The following is a 19,555-nucleotide window of genomic DNA, read 5'->3' as shown; positions in this document are numbered from 1 at the left end:
GAGGAGCGCCGCGCTGCGTTCACGGACACACCCAGTTAATGTGTTTCTATAGACGCGGAGTGTCGGAAAATACAAACTCACCCCGGTACAACGATTTTTATTATTGTTTTTTAATTATTATTATTTATTTTTTTATATTGAAGGCATTTCAAATGGTCAAATGTTGGCACACGAAACAACAAGATTCACAAATATTTTTTAATTTGTTTTTTAAATTATTGTTATTGTTATATTTTAAAGTTTATTTCCGATTTAAATTCACATGTCAAATACATTAAATTGTCAAATGTTGGAACAAAAATCAACATGATTCATAAATATTTTAATATATTTATTATAATATATCTATTAAATATTTTTAAATAAATATTTTTTGTCAATTATTATAATTATTTTATATTATTATTATTATTCAAATGTGCATTCACTTGTCAAATACATTCAAATTCTCAAATATTTGCACACGAAACAACAGGATACACAAACATATTTTTCCAAAGGGATTGAGCCGATATGTGTCCATTTAGCAGCATATTTAAATAATTAATTAATAATGTTTAAAACTTTAATCTGCTGGTATTTTGCTTTTACAGTGTGTCTTTGTTGATGTTGTGATCTTAACATCAGGGTGGCACCTCTGGGGTTTCTGTCGTCCCGCCTGTGTGTTAATGTCGCCTATGTTCATGTTTATTTCTGTGTTATTTTAATGAATGCTGCTTTTTTGACCCCGGAGACGGTGATACTAAGAAAACTTTGTCCCCCGATGACCCGAGGAGACGTGAAGAGGATCAGGAAACACATGGATCACTCCTAAGTGACGTGAGAGAGTAAAGTCGGTGTGAACGAGACCCTGGAAGAGATTATGACACATCATTATAGCCAGGGGCGGGGCTTGCCAACAGGCAAACCAGGCAATTGCCTGGGGCCCCGGCTTCCAGGGGGCCCCCACTTGGGCATCCTCCCCAGTGACCGGTGCCCCAAGCGCTAATGTACGGCACAGCAACGACAACAACGGGCATTTACTATGAAAAAGCGCCGTAGCAACCCCCCTTGGGGGCCCCCACGTCACCTCTGCCGTCGGCGCTGTCTGTGTCAATCAGCGCGAACCGCAGGTTTGATTGTTTGTTTAGCACCGAGCTCCGCCCACTTACACCGAGCTCCGCGCTTGCGAAAAGATGAAGAGGAGTTATCCCAGCGGGGCAGAAAAGAAAAAACAGAGGAAGGAAAGGGAGGAAAAACGAAAGTAAGACAGTGGTAAGTGCATCGTTATGTTTTTCTGACTGACTGTGTTGTGTTGTCACGGACTCCATAGCGGCTAATAAGCTAAAAACTAAGCTATGACGAATGCGTAACATGACACAGCTACATGAAGCTAGCTAGCAGGAGGAGATGTGCACCACTCTCCAGTCTCAACCAGCAGAAAACAACAGAAAGTTTAGTGAGGCAGACAGTCTAACAACAACAACAACAACAGCAACAACAACAACAACAGCCTAATACAGTGGAAACCGCTTATAGTGATCACGAATATAGTGATCAACCGCTTATATGGATCAAAAGGCTTGGGACAGAATCACTTCTATACAAATGCTGTTTAAATAATTCGTTTATAGTGATCGAGAAATCCGCTTATAGTGTTCATTTTTTTTTTCTCATTTTATGAATGAAAACGTGCTGGACGTCTGCTTCTGCCGAGTGAGCTAACAGCTAGCTAACGAGTGAGCTAACAGCTAGCTAACGAGTGAGCTAACAGCTAGCTAACGAGTGAGCTAACAGCTAGCTAACGAGTGAGCTAACAGCTAGTTAATGTAAGGAGTTGACACCGGCAGCAAGCGCGCGAATCATGGCTGGAAAAGGGAAGTCATTGCCACCTGATGAGAAACGTCTCCTCAAGGCTTATGACAGATTTTTTTTTATCGTTTTGAAAAACCAGTGAACTTGGTGTTAGACAACACTGATCCATGGAAACATGTGAAGTGACTTCTTAACGCGGCGCAGCGGAGCCGCAACACAAAACAGACGTAGCTTAACTCTTCTTGATGCCGTTGTTATCTTCTATGTTGTTGTTCTATGAAACAGTGTTTCAAAGTTTATTTTAAGACTTGTTTTAAAAAAATGCACCGGCTTCACGGCAGAGCCGACGCACAGAAGAAGTTACTGTATTTGTATTTATGTATTTATGAGTTATGTCTGCGCACTGCGCAGTAATATAACTTGCATGGTTCCTCTCAAAAGGAGCATTTGAAACGAATGTGTTTGAAACCATAATAAAATTCAGTAAATGCTGAAACGGTTCGTTTCGTGCAATTCTTATAATTGAAAAACGATACAAATGGCGTTTAGATAATATTCTGCATAAAAATCACTATAAGCGGTTTCCACTGTAGTATGTAATACTAAAGTACACCTTCTATGATAAGCTTTGCATAATGATGAGATGAACTTAATAGTGCCAGAAAGGGAGAAATATGTGTTTGGCAGTACATATGATATATGCACCCACCACAAGAGTACATCAAGTGCATAATACATGTTGAACTTAACAATATGTTTCCCTCTCATCTCTCCTCAGGATCATTACTGTCTTTTTTAAACCAACACATCCAGGGAAGGATGATGTTCCCCCTCCCATCCCTGATGACAACTGTAAGTTCATTATTCCACAATTGATAATGTTATGCCTTAATATTCTTCATGGCAGTAGTATTAAGCTGTAGTAGTAGAAAATGCTGTGCACATACATAATCATATGCCTGCCCTTAGAGATTCTCATATGCCCTGTTGTTGTTTTTTGAGTTTAGTTCCATCAACATCCACCTCCAGCAGCACAGTGGTTTCCCAACCTCCTGCGCAGGAACATCCAACCGATGATCAGAGATCAAGTCCAACTGCTGACACAGATGACTGTGAGTTAAATAATTTTTTTTTACTTCCATAGAGAACATATAACAATGACAATAATAATAACTGCAACAAGAATTGCTGTAATTAGCCCATGCTATTAAAGATTATTTATAACAAATATACCCTGTTGTTGTTTTTTTTTCTTTTTTGTCATCAGCTCCATCAAGACCCAAATGTGAACAGTCAATTTTATTTTTGTATTTATTTTATTGTTAACAACATTCAGATTTCTATTTTTTGTAATAAAAAAAGTTCATATTTTATATTGTGTTGGTGTAATTTACAACAATTATTGATAGGCGTAGGGTTTTAAGAATTTCTGTTCCTCCCTGAAATTCACTTTGAGAACCCCTAATCTCTTCTAAAGTATTATTTTCAGTATACATATCAAATGTCCCAGAAATTGTGTGCAAAAAACAATTTTTTTCACTGTGGAGGGATGGGGTGGGGCCCCCACAAATTTCTTGCTTGGAGCCCCAAAGGACCCTTGCCCCGCCACTGATTATAGCACCATTCATCCCCTCTCTCAGTGAAACACAGTGACCTACAGTATCAGGGCAGTTTTTAGGACACTTTCTCACAGTGAGGAAATAAATCCTTATTTAAGTTTGTCTCATAATAAACACGTTTAATTGCTGCTTAATACTAAACGCCCCCCTCATTAGACACAAGTGTCAGAGCTTTTATATCAAAGCTTTCATCGAATATCGAATAAATCAATTAAATAAAAAAATGTGTCCAATAACCTGCATCAGTGAAGCGAGTTATGAGCTGAACTGTTACGGCAGCTTCAGGTGTTCATTTACATTCTTTTCACTTCATATATAAAAGTCACATGTTGCACATTACTAAATCAGTCTGTGTTTAATCAAATTACCACAAACTAATTCACACGCACAGCTTGTTTTTTTACCGCAGGGTCTTGCTGTCATTTTGTATTTCCCCTAAATAATAATAATATAATATACGTGTATGCTTAACTCATACATGCCTCATTAATCTAAAGGTCTGGAGCAGAGACGCTGCTCAGAGGTGCTTAAACTGTCGGCAAGGGTTAAAAACACAACTTGTCAGCTTGTGTTGAAAGGAGCCAGTTGAGGTGGTTCAGGATCATCTGGTAAGGATGAACCCTGGGCGCCTCCCTAGGGAGGTGTTCCAGGCACGTCCAGCTGGGAGGAGGCCTCGGGGAAGACCCAGGACCAGGTGGAGAGATTAGATCTCCACACTGGCCTGGGAACGCCTCAGGATCCCCCAGTTAGAGCTGGTTAATGTGGCCCGGGAAAGGGAAGTTTGGGGTCCCTGCTGGAGTTGCTGCGCCTGAGACCTGATCCAGGATCAGAGGCTGAAGATGAGATGAACTTGTCAGAGGTGTTCTTTAATCCAAATGCACATTAGGTTCTCACTGATCAGGGAATTCAGGTTTAAATGAATGAATTATTCTGTTTCCAGGGAAACAAGTTCCTTTTTCCTTTACTACTGGTGACGTAGAACAAATCGGGTCTGAAGGAAAAGGAACAAGACACCCAAATTATCTAATTTTAGTCATTTTGCATCTATTTGTGTTGGTTTTGCATCTATTTTTAGTCATTTTGCATCTTTTTGTGCTGGTTTTGCATCTATTTTTTGTCATTTTGCATCTTTTTATGGTGGTTTTGCATCTATTTTTAGTCATTTTGCATCTTTTTGTGCTGGTTTTGCATCTATTTTTAGTCATTTTGCATCTTTTTGTGCTGGTTTTGCATCTATTTTTAGTCATTTTGCATCTTTTTGAGGTCATTCATCCCGGTCAGTCATCCGTCCACGGTGCCGTGTTGACTGCTAACAAAGAGCGACAGCATCTCATTTATAAGAATAAATCATTTTGCATCAGGCTGCTCCAAAAAGCTGCAGGGTTGAGGACAAATCTCTGTCGGTTTGTGTTATATTTTAATAACTTCTGTCTGTATCTGGTGGCGATTAAGGATCTTTTTCCACGACGAGCTCCACCTCTGAGAAATATCTGGTTTCCTGTATTTGCGAGTCAGCGGGTGGTCCTGAAGTCACCGATGTGTCACGGATGATCAGGCGGCCTCTGACAGACTCCTGCTGAGGATCCTCCACCCTGGCTTTGACCGTAACCGCTGCTGTAGTTTTTCTCATCTTCTCAACAAATCACAGGAATAAACTCAGACCTACGGCGTCTGCATGTGTGGATCCCCTCACATGTACACAGCGTTCACTTGAATCTCACAGAACGCGTTCATTTATTTCGCTCGCCACAGAGAAAGTGAACTTTTTTAACCACTAATGCTGCTGAAAATAACACAAACCTCTGCAGCAGCATGAGAAGAGTCCCTACACACACAACAAAGCAGCAATGGGCTCCTTCCACTGTAATGGACTTTACTATGAGAGGAGCTGGTACAGGGGCCAGTAGGTAAGTCTTTAAAACACTCTTTAATAAACTCTGGCTTCACTAACTACGCTGATGACGCTTTGTTTTATGGTTAAAAATGAAAAGACGTCCAAACAAAATCATCTTAAAGTAACCTGATGACGTCACAAATGTCTGCAGATGATTCTTCATTTTCATCATCAGATATTAGAGACGTTTGTTTTGTGTATTATTAAATGTCTCAACATGAAAAATGTCTTTAAATGTTAAAAATATTCAGTTTAATGTGAAATCAAAGAGAGAAAATCAGAGATTTGTAGGTATTAGAGGCTGAAAACAACTTTTTCTGATGAAAACTTAAAATAAAAGACTTCATGGATGAATTTGTGTGATATTAAATAAGCAAAAATAATATTAAATCAGTTAATGGATACAAATGTGAGCAGAGCAGCTTTAACTAAAGTCACATTAAAACCATTTCCAGGTGCATTTCCAGACTTTTACACATAAAAACCAAAGGAAGGAGCCCATTGGTGCTTTGTTGTGTGTGTGTAGGGACTCTTCTCATGCTGCTGCAGAGGTTTGCTGTTATTTTCAGCAGCATTAGTGGTTAAAAAAGACCTTTGAATGCCTTCACCGTGCTGCCCCGAGCTAATCACTGTTAGCCACGCCCGAGTGTAAGTGTCGAAAAAGACCCTGTGATGATTTTGTGCCAGAGTTACACTTTAACTTTGGGAAAAGTGCGGCTTGTGTTACGGGTTAGTGGAGTTTGGGTGATTATTCGTCCGGGATTTGTGTCAGGAAAGAAATAAAAGGAAGAATCAGTGCGTTTGACTCTTTTCTAAGCATTAAAGTTCATCTTTAATGCTCAGTATTTCCCTTTAGAGCAGAACTCCTCTTAAACAGCTGCTGCTGGACCTAAAGGAAGCTCCGTAGCCTTTGACCTCCTCTGAGTCTGGACTGATGAAGGTGGACGGGCCCAACCCTCGCTCTGCTTCTGTCTCTGTCGTCAGGTCGGAGATCAGCGCCGACTCAGCCTCCGCCGACCCACAATGCATCAGTGCAGCTGTCACTTAACCCTCTTTCCGCTGACAGGCGGAAGGACTGCTGATGTCGGCGTCCATCGTTGTTTATTTCGGTGGTGGCTGAGACTGTTCACCTTTAGCTCGACTGTTTCTATTGATAGTTATTTCTTTATGTTTTCACTACTTTTACTATTTAAACATCTGTTTTCAGGAATTACAGCTGAGTCATAATTTACATTTCTTCAAAATGAGTTCCCCTGTAAGTATCCCCTTGTGTGGGAATCACTAATCTTGTGTTGCATCAACTGTTTTATCTCTAATTCTCTTGTGGAGGCTCCAAACTCAGCTGTTTTGCTTATTTGTGTAACTATTCAGTGTGTCCACATATGTTTGTCCAGGTCGTGTCCTTTACTCTGTCAGAAGCACTGTTACATAAATGTAAAGTGCAGTGTGCAGACACAGCTGTGGAGGCCCGCCCGTGTCTCTTGTAATGATCTTATGGCAGCAGCTGAGGCCACCTCTCCGGCGAACCACTCCTCCCCTCCGCTCGGCTCGCTCGGACACGCAAGTCCAAACAAAGATGACATCACCACACACTCAAGCGTGACTCAGGCCGCTGTTTGCACGCAGCCAGCCGAGCCAGCCGACCGTGAAGCTCAGCTGCCTGCAAACTCTCCCATCTGTCGCCCAAAATCCACAGCATCGGCCCCCAGCTGTGCGCCATCAGCCCTCCGGAGATCGACCCAGCGGGGGGTTGGGGGTAAGGGTGGGGTGGGAGGAAGTCATGAGGAGGATGGGAGTCAGGGTACGATGGGGGGAGGAGAAGAGGGAGTACAGTGCTCGTCTTTCCCCACAGACAAAGTGAGCGCATCACAGTCAGAGCGAATTAATCCAGCGCTCGGCGGTGGCGTGCCGGCCGCAGCCGTGGGACTCAGCGCCCTCGCTTGCCTTGCTGTGTCACCCTCCTCCCCTCCTCTCCTCCCCACAGTAATGATCTCCATCTCTGTACACGGTATCATTTCCCCTCCAGCTTCATCTCTGAATCTGCTCCGTCAGAGGAATGTGGACTGATCTCTAACACAGGGTCCACACAGGCCAAGGTCTCTAAAACAGGGTCCACACAGGCCAAGGTCTCTAAAACAGGGTCCACACAGGCCAAGGTCTCTAACACAGGGTCCACACAGGCCAAGGTCTCTAAAACAGGGTCCACACAGGCCAAGGTCTCTAACACAGGGTCCACACAGGCCAAGGTCTCTAAAACAGGGTCCACACAGGCCAAGGTCTCTAAAACAGGGTCCACACAGGCCAAGGTCTCTAAAACAGGGTCCACACAGTGGTCATCAATGCGTGTGACGTGTTACGGCGTGATGACGTATAGGCAGCAAGAAGCATTCTCCGAGGCCCAGGTAGTGTGAGTACAAACGGGCCTGGAGGGGGGGACAAGGACCCTAAAGCACGGGGCACGGGACGGAGGCACAGTGGGAGGGCGCCCTTAAGTCTAAGTCCGTCGTCGTCTTAATCATGAATGATGAAATCCTTTTTCTTGGAGGGAGCATCTGGCCAGGAACTATAAACATTGCACTTTTAATGTTTGTTTGTTTTATGAACTTTAAGCCCAAACTTTTATGATATGGTAGTTTCCAGACGGAGCTGTGGACCCGGCGCCTCTCTCCAGGCGCCTCTCTCTGGTTTCAGTTAATTTCAATTAATAAATAAATAGATGCAGAGAAATAAGTGGGGATGTTATCTGCAGCACGCCAGCCCTTCATGCGTTCATATCTTCCTTTCCCTTCTCCTCGAACTGTTGCGTCTGTGACCGATCCGTGGGAAAAACTACAACCTGTGACTGAATTTCATTTTTACGGTGTCTTATTTTTAATCTTTCTACTGCAGAGAAAACCTTCATGTCTCAACACGTCCCCATGAAATAAAGGATGGAACGAACGAGGGCGGTGGTGGTGGTGGGGGGGGGGGGGGGGGGTGATGAACGACGGTTGTGCAGTCTTGTAGCGTCCTCTTGAACACATTTACATAAAGTTAATATGCAGAATCACATCTTATTTTGCCACATTTTTGAGAAAAGTCAAGGTCAGGATTGAACTTTTGAGCTCAGTTCAAAGCGCTTAAAACTGGCAGATGTGAACGCAAACGCACCCTCCTGGTGCTGCAGCTGCGACGAGGCTTTGGGACGCACAATGAATACGCACAGCACGGTTTTATATCCACACGTCCATCTGCTGCTGAAATCCAACACTGGACTATAAATGAATTCCTACACCAGAGGTATCTACAGGACCAGTGTAAATCCAGATTAATGGTCCTTTAACGGCACGGCTTAACGGAGCATCACGCTTAATTTCAGCGTCACATTTATGCTTTACATCAACGTGAGGCTCCGCTTTAACGAGCAGGAAATACATCATTAGCGTAAACAGCTCCAAGTGTGTCTGTATTTACAGGATAATTAACTCTCAGGAGACGTGCTGTTAAATCTCCAGAGAACAAGAAATGTGAGGTTTGCTTTAATCGCAGATACGACTTTACACATTCTTTTAAACAGGTTCCGGGGTTACAGTTAAGGAACATGAATAACGGAGCTGGAGAACGCAAGTTTATTTGTGTAGAACATTTTAACAATTTAATTCAAAGTGCCTTACATAAAGCTATACAGGTTCCAGGGTTAAAGTGAGGGAACATGAATTCCAGAGTTAGCTATACAGGTTCCAGGGTTACAGTACAGAAACATGAAAATTTAGCTAGCTATACCGGTTCCGGGTCTAAAGTGAGGGAACATGAATAACGGAGCCAGGAAAGGCAAGTTTATTTGTGTAGAACATTTGAGCATCAATGTAATTCAAAGTGCTTTCAAAAAGCTATTCAGGTTCCAGGGTTACAGTATAGGAACATGGAAATTTAGCTAACTACACAGGTTGCTGGGTTAAAGTGAGGGAACACGGATACCAGAACTAGCTATACAGGTTCCGGGGTTACAGTAGAGGAACATAAATAACGGAGCTAGACAAGGCAAATTTATTTGTGTAGAACATTTGAACAACAATATAATTCAAAGTGCCTTACATAAAGCTATACAGGTTCCAGGGTTACAGTGACGGAACATGAATAACTGATTTCCACATCAATATAATTCAAAGTGCCTTACATAAATGTATTCAGGTTCAGGGGTTACATTTAAAGACGTTAGTCAGAGGTTTTAGAAACATATTTGCCAAGATGTGAATTCCTAACATGGGACATAATCTTCTACGTAATAATAATAATAATAATAATAATAATAATAATAATAATAATAAGAAGAAGAAGAAGAAGAAGAAGAAGAAGAAGAAGAAGAAGAAGAAGAAGAAGAAGAAGAATGACTTTGTTGCTTACGGGTGAAATAGTGATGTGTGCACTGTTGAAGTGGATGAATACACTTTTGAGGTCAAAAGCCAAACAGATGCACCAGAAATGAGTCACGGTTCGAGCGCCGCGGCCTCGCTTCACAGCTGGAGCTCAGAGTGTAAACGAACACTGAGAAGAAGAATTTTCCGTCTCTTTATGAAGAAAATGACTCGCGATCGATGTTGAGTGTGTGAGCGGCTCTAAAGATAAAGTGTCTGTGTGTCTGAAACCGTCTTGGCCAAGGACAAAGGAGAGTTTGACTTACACGTGGTGAGGTAAGGTTTATATAAGACGTCTTTATTGTCTTATTGTGCGTCAGCGTCGTGTGTCCAGTCAAAGACTTCATTCATGGTTACTTCCTGCTCGCAAAACGATGCTGAAGGTGAAGATAACAACTGCAATTTCTTGTTTTCTTGTTGAGCTCAGACGTTTATCCAAGAAGGACGTCGGACCAGAATCCTCTTCTGCGTCTTTGTCTGTCGGGTTTTCGTGAGCTGACCCTGAAGTCGGCGTCGCCCTGATTCGCTCAAACAAAGAGGAAGTGGAATTTTTCCATCAGATTTTTTCGGTGATTGCAGAAAATGATACTTTAATGTTTTGTTCAGCAGGATAATGAACTTCATTTTTAGGATTTTTGAAGTGTAGAAACTATCTCAAGAGGTAAAAAGCAAACGTTAGGCTGTGAACGAGCTTGTGACTGATTTCTCCCGTACGGCGTGATGACACGTACAAGCTTCAAAACTGCACATTCATTAATAATGGAGCTAGCTATACAGGTTCCAGGGTTCCAGTTCCCGTTAGAGGTGAAGTCCCGTCCTTCCGGTGGATCCCATGGGACTGTGTTTTGAAAAATATGTCTGTCTGAACTTCATTTTTAGGATTTTTGAAGTGCAGAACTATCTCAAGAAGTCAAAAGCAAAAAAACTTCACCACCCACCAGCTTGTGACTGATTTCTCCCGTACGGCGTGATGACACGTACAAGCTTCAAAACTGCACATACGACCAACACATTCATTAATAACGGAGCTGTACTTGTGTTACCCGTGATCCCGTTCACCTGTCTGCATCCCCGTCTGCTTGCCGACCACCCGTTCGTGTTTTTCCCCGTGATCGTCTCGCTGTCGTTTGATTCTTCACCTTCACTGGACTCGCTCTGGAGAGCTGCACCTTCACCAGGACCCCGCTCCTTTCCCCCCTGCTCACTGGACACTCTTGTAAATAGTTTATTCATGAAAGACTCTTTAAAACCAGACTCTGTGTCCGTGTCTGCATTTGGGTCCCAGCTCCCGTTAGAGGTGAAGTGCCTCGTGCTGCTGGGAGCCCCTTCCCCGTGCCAAAGCACTCCCAGGCGCCACTTTCTCACTACATTTAGGGCGCACTCACACTGTCCTTCCGTACCGGGCCAAAACAGGTTTTTCGGCTAAAGCCTTCTTCTTGCTGCCTATACGTCATCACGCCGTAACACGTCACACGCATTGATGACGTCATGGCGATGCGTGGCTTTGTTTCCAGATCTTTCCGTACCAAGGTGAACCGTTCACCGCCATTGTTTTAAATGTCTGCGCATGGTCCCTCCTTCTTTTCTCTACGTCCCAACAGGCGCACAGGAAATGACCTCAGAACCACCGTAGGCCTCGTGCTCGTACACGTGCGCACGCTCGTACACGTGCAAACATGCTTTACTAAAGCCCACCTCTCCCAAACGGGCCGTGGACGGCAAGCGTGCCGCTCCTAGACGCGGTGCGGTTGCACTCACACTGGTCAAAGGAACCAGACTTTAGCTGTGAAACGTGCTGGGGCACGGGACGGAGGCACAGTGGGAGTGCGCCCTTAGTCTTTAACCTACAGGGGATGAATCCAGCTTTAACACACAAGTCCCCGTAGACGTCATTAAAAGCACATGGGGGTCTGTGCAGCTTCTTAATAAGTGATGAGACACACTTGGAGATTCTTCCTCATCTGCATGAAAACACCACAGGACTCTTCATGTGGACGTGTTTGTCCTGCTGACGGAGGATGAAACATATTTCATCAGTGCGTTCTTTTCACTGTGAGATGAAACGAGCGCTGCAGTCGTTGATGTTCACGTAAAGATTCGTGTTTTCGTCTGTGAGGCTGTTTTAAAGTGTGCAAAGGTCAAAATAATTTCATATAAAGTACATTTACTCGAGTACTTTTGAGGTACTTTTACTCATTTTACACATTTTACACTTCTTCACATGCAAGGAAGCAGGGCAACACTTCACATGCACAATTGCATGGTTTACATTCACATTTGCACTGTTTTTTATTGTTATTGTTGTTTTATTTAATTGTTAGATTAAATTAAAACAACCCTTCTGGAGCTGCTGCCCCTGAGACCCGACCCCGGAGAAGAGGGTGAAGGGGTTTCTGTGGAGACATGACCCGATATGAGCGTTCTCAAAGCTTTCGCTGGTTGGATGTGAATCAGATTTACGACCACGCATGAAAGATCTGATCGGGAAAATCTGAATCCTGTGCAACAGAAGGGAAATGAAATCTGTGTGATCACACCATCAGGAGACATCCTGGCGAGCAGCGATGGAGAACAGGAGGGGAACGAGCGCAGCTGCTGCACAGGAAGACAGAATCAACACACTCATTTATAATTATGATAAAACGATACTCATCGTAGGGCGCACTCCCACTGTGCCTCCGTACCGTGCCCAAACACGTGTCAGGAGCGGCACGCTTGCTGTCCACGGCCCGTTTGGGAGAGGTGGGCTTTAGTAAAGCACGTTTACACGTGTACGAGCACAAGCGTGCGCACGTGTACGAGCACGAGCGTGTGCACGTGTACAAGCACTATGGGACATAGAAAAAAGAAGGAGGGACCATGCGCGGACATTTCAAACAATGGCGGTGAAAGGTTCACGTTGGTGTGATGCGGAGGTGGAGTGTTTACTGCAGATTTGGTCGATGAAAAGATTCAAAAACAGTCGACAAGACGCACAAAAACTCTGAGGTCTACGGAAAGATCTGGAAACAAAGCCACGCATCGCCATGACGTCATCAATGCGTGTGACGTGTTACGGCGTGATGACGTATAGGCAGCAAGAAGCATTCTCTGAGGCCCAGGTAGTGTGAGTACAAACGGGCCTGGAGGGGGGGACAAGGGCCCTAAAGCAGGGGGCACGGGACGGAGGCACAGTGGGAGGGGGCCCTTAAAGGACAGGATGTTTATGGAGCGCAGAGGTTTCATTTGTAAGTTCAGTGGTCGATTTCTGAACGTTCACAGGAGCAGAAACAACACATGTGAAGTCTGGTGAAATACTCCTTTAATCTTACTCAGAGCTGCAGAATAAATCTGATTTAAGATCCAGAAACTCAAAAACTCTGTAATCTGAAGAATCGGACTGCAGCGACCGCCCGCTGTGACCTCCGGATTAAGGATTACACACCACACACAGAGAAGCACGGGATTATGCTTTTGTTTTGTTGTGTCCACTTGTGGCAACGCAGGACGGGAGCCAAAGCTGCACAACAAAGAGAGACGACAGGATTACACACAGACACACACACACACACACACACACACACACACACACACACACACACACACACACACACACACACACACACACTGTTTACTACGGTCCACGCAGACAGCGACTGGAGCTTCCTGAAAGGCTGCAGCACGTGAACCAGCTGTGAACTCTGAATTCAGTTCAATTAGAATCATTTAACAGAAGAGAAAATCAAACTTTATGGAGTCGACTCGTAAAATGTTACTGAAAAAAACACAAAACCACCACAAAAAAGATGCAAAATTACTAAAAATAGATGCAAAACCACCACAAAAAGATGCAAAATGACTAAAAATAGATGCAAAAACCACCACAAAAAGATGCAAAATGGCTAAAAATAGATGCAAAACCACCACAAAAAGATGCAAAATGACTAAAAAAATGATGCAAAACCACTACAAAAAGATGCAAAATGGCTAAAAATAGATGCAAAACCACCACAAAAGGTGCGAAATGACTAAAAATAGATGCAAAACCAACACAAAAAGATGCAAAATGACTAAAAATAGATGCAAAACCATCACAAAAAGATGCAAAACCACTGATATTCGACTCTTTGAATGTGGATGTCTTGTTCCTGTGTAGACAGATTGTGTGTGTGTGGGGGGGGGGGCTCTTCCAGGTCTGTGCCCAGGGCCCCGGTGGCTCTGATCCGTCCGTGGCTGTGCAGTGTGGGCAGCTTCTTCTCCAGGACGCAGCGTCTCTCCTCCTCACACGCTGGTGCGCAGCGCAGAGGAGCGGGACTCTGTGACCGAGTCTCAGGGCTCATCCTGCCGCTCATGCATCTGGAACAGAGACTTCCTCTTCCTCTTCTTCCTCTTCTTCCTCTTCTTCTTCTTCATCATCATCATAAGAAGCAGATGATGATGATGGTGACGGGCTCTTTGTCTCTGAGGACTGCCGGATGTGTTCAGCTGTGTGGATAAAGAACAAAAATGCTGGATTCTGCGTCTTGAAGATCATTTGGAGCTAAAAGTGAGTTTCCTGTAATATTTAATATTTAATATGTAATATTTAATATCACCTGACCGTGAGTGTGTGAGTCAGGGGGGAGTTCAGCTTCTATGATGACATCGGGCTTTAGAGAGAGTCTGTCCGGATCCAGAGCGCGTAAAAGCCTCAGAGTCCTCCACGAGAGGAGCGCGGAGACAGTGAGACCCATCCCGTGTGTGTGTGTGTGTGTGTGTGTGTGTGTGTGTGCGTGTGTGTGTGTGTGTGTGTGTGGGGGGAGAGATTTTCTGCCCTGTCTTCGCGTCCCGAGGAGCGTTGGCTGCATGTGCGGACGCTTCTGCGTGAGTGAAGCTGCGGGACACGACATGTGACACCGGGAGATGAACAAGGGGTGACAGCGGAGCCTTCAGCGGCGCTTTGTGTCCACAAAATGAGCACACGGAGACAGAGGATGCAAAACCAGCACAAACAGATGCAAAATGGTTGAAAATAAATGCAAAACCAGCACAAAAAGATGCAAAATGACTAAAAATAGATGCAAAACCACCACAAAAAAGATGCAAAATTACATATTTTATATATATTTTATATATATTTTATATATTTAAGGGAGTAACTGACTCTAAATAATGTGGTAAAAGTGAAATATTGATATTTTTGTTTGATATAAATCATAAAATATAATAAATAGAGTTGAGAACCGGATTAAAGAACCACGAGTCAGCTGTTTTTGTTTACTACGACAGCTGCTGCAGGACATGACATCACCGCTGCATCCATCCTTCATCCATCCTGCATCCATCCATCCTTCATCCATCCTGCATCCATCCTTCCTCCATCCTTCATCCATCCATCCTTCATCCATCCTGCATCCATCCACCCACCATCCATCCATCCATCCTATATCAATCCATCCTTCATCCATCCATCATCCATCCATCCATCTTTCATCCATCCATCCTTCCTTCATCCATCATCCATCCTTCCTTCATCCATCCACCCACCATCCATCCATCCTTTATCCATCCACCATTCGTCCATCCATCATTCATTCATCCTTTGTCCGCCCTTTATCCATCCTTCATCCATCCATCCTTCATCCATCCATCCATCATCCATCTTTCATCCATCCATCCTTCATCCATCCATCCTTCATCCATCCATCCATCATCCACCCATTATCCATCCATCCATCATCCACCCTTCATCCATCCATCATCCATCCTTCATCCACCATCCATCCTTCATACATCCATCCATCATCCACCCTTCATCCATCCATCCTTCATCCATCCATCCTTCATCCATCCTTTATCCATCCTTCAGACCTCAGATCTCCAGATGACCTGACCGTTCTTTCTCTGTTTTAAGGTGATGAAGGTCACGTTGCAGCTCCTCCGATGATTGAAAGCGGCGCTGGGAGCATGTTGGGCGGAGCCGAGGCGGCGCACTGCACCGTGTGCTGCTGTACGCTGGCCAACAAAGTCCTCATGGTGCTCTTCATGGTGCTGCTGATCTTCGCCATCTTGTTTGGGAACTTGCTGACTCTGGCTGTGGTTCTCGGGACTAAGCACTTCCACACGCCGCAGGGATACCTGAAGGCGTCCCTCGCCGTGGCTGACCTGGCGGTGGGGATATTCGTGGTGCCGATCTCTGTCTACGCCGAAGTCTACCTCATGGTGACCGACTCGGCACCGGAGTGGACTTCGTACAACTCGCAGTCGGTGAGTTTCCACCCGTGCAACGTCATCGGCCCCGTCTTCGCCGGGTGCACCTTGGTCTCCATCACGACCATTTTCCTGCTGACGATCGAGAGGAGCATCGCCGTGCTGCGGCCGCTGCACAAGGACTCCGTGATCACGCGTAAGAGGACCACCATCCTCATCGTGCTCTCGTGGGTCGGGAGCTTCTTCTTGGCGGTGTCTCCGGTGGTTTTCAGCAGCGAGATCGCTCTGGAGTACAACCCCTGCAGCCGGATGTGCAATTACGCGCTGGGGACGATCGGGGAGTTCCCCACCCAGGCCTGGAACATCCTCCTCCTCTTCCCCGCGTTCGACTTCACCCTCCTCGGCGGAACGGTGGTCATCAACATCATCTCTCTGTCCAGCATCCGGCAGCACTCCAAGCGCAGACGCCACCTGGCCGAGAGCGAGTGCCAAAGCACCACCAAACCTACTTTCTCCGACATCAAGGCAGCGAGAACAATAGGGACGCTGACCGTGGCGTTCACCGCCTCATTCACCCCCATCGCCGTCTTCGTGGTCGGGAACGTTTTGGGGAATAAATGGTGCAACTTTTCCTTTTTCGCCTTCTGGATTTTGGCCACCAACAGTTGCTGGAATGTCATCATTTACAGCGTAAGGGATCAGAAGTTCAGACTCTGCGCACACAAGCTCCTCGTGCCTTTCCAGGGTAGGAACTCGACCGAAGGCCCCAAAAACTCAGGGGCCAAAGACTTGAATTGAGGACGGCGTCACTCAGGGGCGTGACGGATACACGCCACCAACATGTGAATATTCATAGCTGTTACGCAGTCTAGGGCTTTTATTTTGAAAGGTAAGAATGGAAGAAGAAGAATCGAACCCTGGAGCTTTGTGTCCTCATGTCTTTACTCACGGTGCAAAATCTTAAATCTTAAAATCTTATCACTGTCCTTCCGCACCGGGCCAAAACCGCTTTTTCAGCTAAAGCCTCGTGCGTTTGACCAGTGTGAGTGCAACTGCTCCGCGCATAACTGCGGTCAGCTGACCGTCCACGGCCCGTTTGGGAGAGGTGGGCTTTTGTAAAGCACGTTTGCACATGTACGAGCACGAGCGTGCCCACGAGCACGAGGCCTACGGCGGTTCTGAGGTCATTTCCTGTGCGCCTGTTGGGACGTAGAAAAAAGAAGGAGGGACCATGCGCGGACATTTCAAACAATGGCGGTGAAAGGTTCACATTGGTGTGATGCGGAGGTGGAGTGTTTACTGCAGATTTGGTCGATGAAAAGATTCAAAAACAGTCGACAAGACGCACAAAAACTCTGAGGTCTACGGAAAGATCTGGAAACAAAGCCACGCATCGCCATGACGTCATCAATGCGTGTGACGTGTTACGGCGTGATGACGTATAGGCAGCAAGAAGCATTCTCCGAGGCCCAGGTAGTGTGAGTACAAACGGGCCTGGAGGGGGGGACAAGGACCCTAAAGCACGGGGCACGGGACGGAGGCACAGTGGGAGGGCGCCCTTAGAAATCAACCGTGTTCCAAAAAAAGAAAACGCAGCTTTATTGTCGTGTAACAAATGAATGAATGAATGAATGAATGAATGAATGAATGAATGAATGCTTTATTTCAAACATGTGAAAACTATATTACACTTGGAGCACGAGTCATTAAAACCCTTTGTATGTTGGAAAAGGAGCAGGAAGAAGCATCAGCTGATTCATTCCTGCCCCTTCTCCACTTGGTACCTGGAACTGTAGGTTTTCTTACTTCCTGTGTATCCTGTTTTTTTTAATACGCTCAACAAAACAAACAATCACCAACAAACTCTAAGTTATTCGATCGAGTTTCCTTTTTTGCGAAATACTGGATTTGAGTCCCGTCGGGTACATAGTTGTGCTGTGTGTCTGGGGCTTTTATTGTGAAAGGTAAAGACCGGACAAAGTGAAAATAATGAAGTAATAAAGAAATAAAGTTGAGTTCTGACACAAGGATGGAAGAGCTCGTCTGGATGTTGTTGTGTCTGACGTCTTTATTCACGGTGCGACACAGAAAAACGTCCCCGGCGTGTGAAGCCGCGCAGAGACGCGTCTGCATGTTTGTGTAAAAATAAAAGACAGGTTTTTCTTACAGTTCATCTTTAAAAAGCCCGGAGAGTTCCCAGATCACAGATGTTAAATGTCTCCGTCTGTGGGGCGATTTCTTCTTCTTCTGTGTTAAAAAACATAAACCTGAAGACGCCATTTCACCTGAAAGAGATCAAATAAAACACACGCTGCAAACTAAAGCTGGTTCAGTGTGTGTTTGTTTCAGATGAAGGATGTTAGGGAGATACATGTCCTTTCTGAGTGTGTATTAAAGTCTTTAATTACACCATAGTTATTATTGTTATTATTATAGCTGCTATTCAAATGTAAGACTCTTTATTGATCTGTAGGAGGGAAACGACTGAAATCACTAAATCAGCAGAATCCTCCATTATGTAACACATGGAAGTGGTTTTATAGGAGTGTTTATGTGTCTGAACATCTTATGGGTGATGTAATGAGATTATGTTTTTAATAAATTGTGAAATTTGAGCCTAAAGAGGGTGAAGTAAATGACAAAATGACTAAAAAGAAATGCAAAACTATGACAAAGAGGCACAAAATTAAATAAAACATTAAAAAAAAGACGTAAAGTGGCCACAAAGGGAGGCAAAATGACCCATAGTCGACTCTTATTGAGTTTGGACGTCTTGTTCCTGTTCATCGCACAGAGGAAGAAACAACGTGATAATTTACTGCGTATGATGTCACTTCCTGCGGCGTACACTGACAGCGCTGCGTCAGAGCTGAAGGGAACCAGGACGGGATCAGTGAGAGAGAAAATGATAAACAAAGGTCGGCGACTGAAGCCGAAGGGTTTCAGAGAGCGGAGGACGAGGGGCTTTAGTTTCCCGTGAGTGAAGAACATAAAAGCTTTTGATAAAGAGGTCGAGTCCTGTTTCAGTCTAACGAAAGTAAGCTGCACTGAATCACTTCTCACCTGGCAAAGACGTTTCAGCTCGTGTTTCCTCCTGAGATCAGCGGTTGTGTCATCAGCAGCCTCACTGTTTCCTTGTTGTCTTTGTTTATTTAATATTTTTTTTAACCGTTTCCTTGTCTGCATTTGGGTTCCACGGAGTTCTTCCCTGAACCTTTCATCACATATTTGATGCATTTCTAATAAACAGTAGATTGGCTGATACACTCGTGTGGTACGAGGAGAGTTTGAACCCCCCGAAGAGAGAAACTCCGTCCGTTTAATCAACTGATCGACCGAATCAGCGCTTCACGCCTGCGGGACTTCTTAATCAAGTTTGACAGTGACAGAAAAAAGACAAATAAAGACGTGGACGCTGATTTTAAAGAGCATGTTTAACCGTCTTGTGTTAAAAGCTTTGGTTTCACTGTCAGAATAAAATGAGGTTTGGAAGTTTGGAGGAGCCACAGGAGTGAATTCTTTTATCCCCATTCAAGTGAGTCGTCTTCATCAACGTCAACGGACTTATAAAGAATTTATATTCTGCACATTAAACCTGATAACTTCACATATTTAGTCTCTGGACTCTTAATCTCCCCACTTCAGCTCTTTAAAGGAAATGAAAATTGACTTTTTCAGCAGGAAAA

General features: G+C 44.5%; 1 protein-coding gene and 1 long non-coding RNA gene across 2 annotated transcripts; both read left to right on the top strand.

The window, feature by feature from the left end:
• Positions 1–1,177: 1,177 nt before the first annotated feature.
• LOC310950108 lies at positions 1,178–3,167 on the top strand. Its single transcript, XR_014593283.1, has 4 exons — positions 1,178–1,254; positions 2,573–2,646; positions 2,802–2,906; positions 3,062–3,167. It is a non-coding gene; the product is annotated as an uncharacterized lncRNA (long non-coding RNA).
• Positions 3,168–15,602: 12,435 nt separating this feature from the next.
• On the top strand, positions 15,603–16,667 carry LOC310950072 (olfactory receptor 4D9; the record flags this gene model as incomplete). The annotated part of the gene is made up of 1 exon (XM_083917735.1): positions 15,603–16,667. The coding sequence occupies one exon, from the start codon at positions 15,603–15,605 to the stop codon at positions 16,665–16,667; it is 1,065 nt and encodes a 354-aa protein (XP_083773861.1).
• Between the last annotated feature and the right edge of the window lie 2,888 nt (positions 16,668–19,555).

Source organism: Echiichthys vipera (genome assembly GCF_963691815.1).
Source record: "Echiichthys vipera genome assembly, chromosome: 8".
NCBI classification, from domain to species: Eukaryota; Metazoa; Chordata; class Actinopteri; order Perciformes; family Trachinidae; genus Echiichthys; species Echiichthys vipera.
Note: the sequence above shows the minus strand (reverse complement) of the source record. Positions and strands in the feature narration are given on the sequence as shown.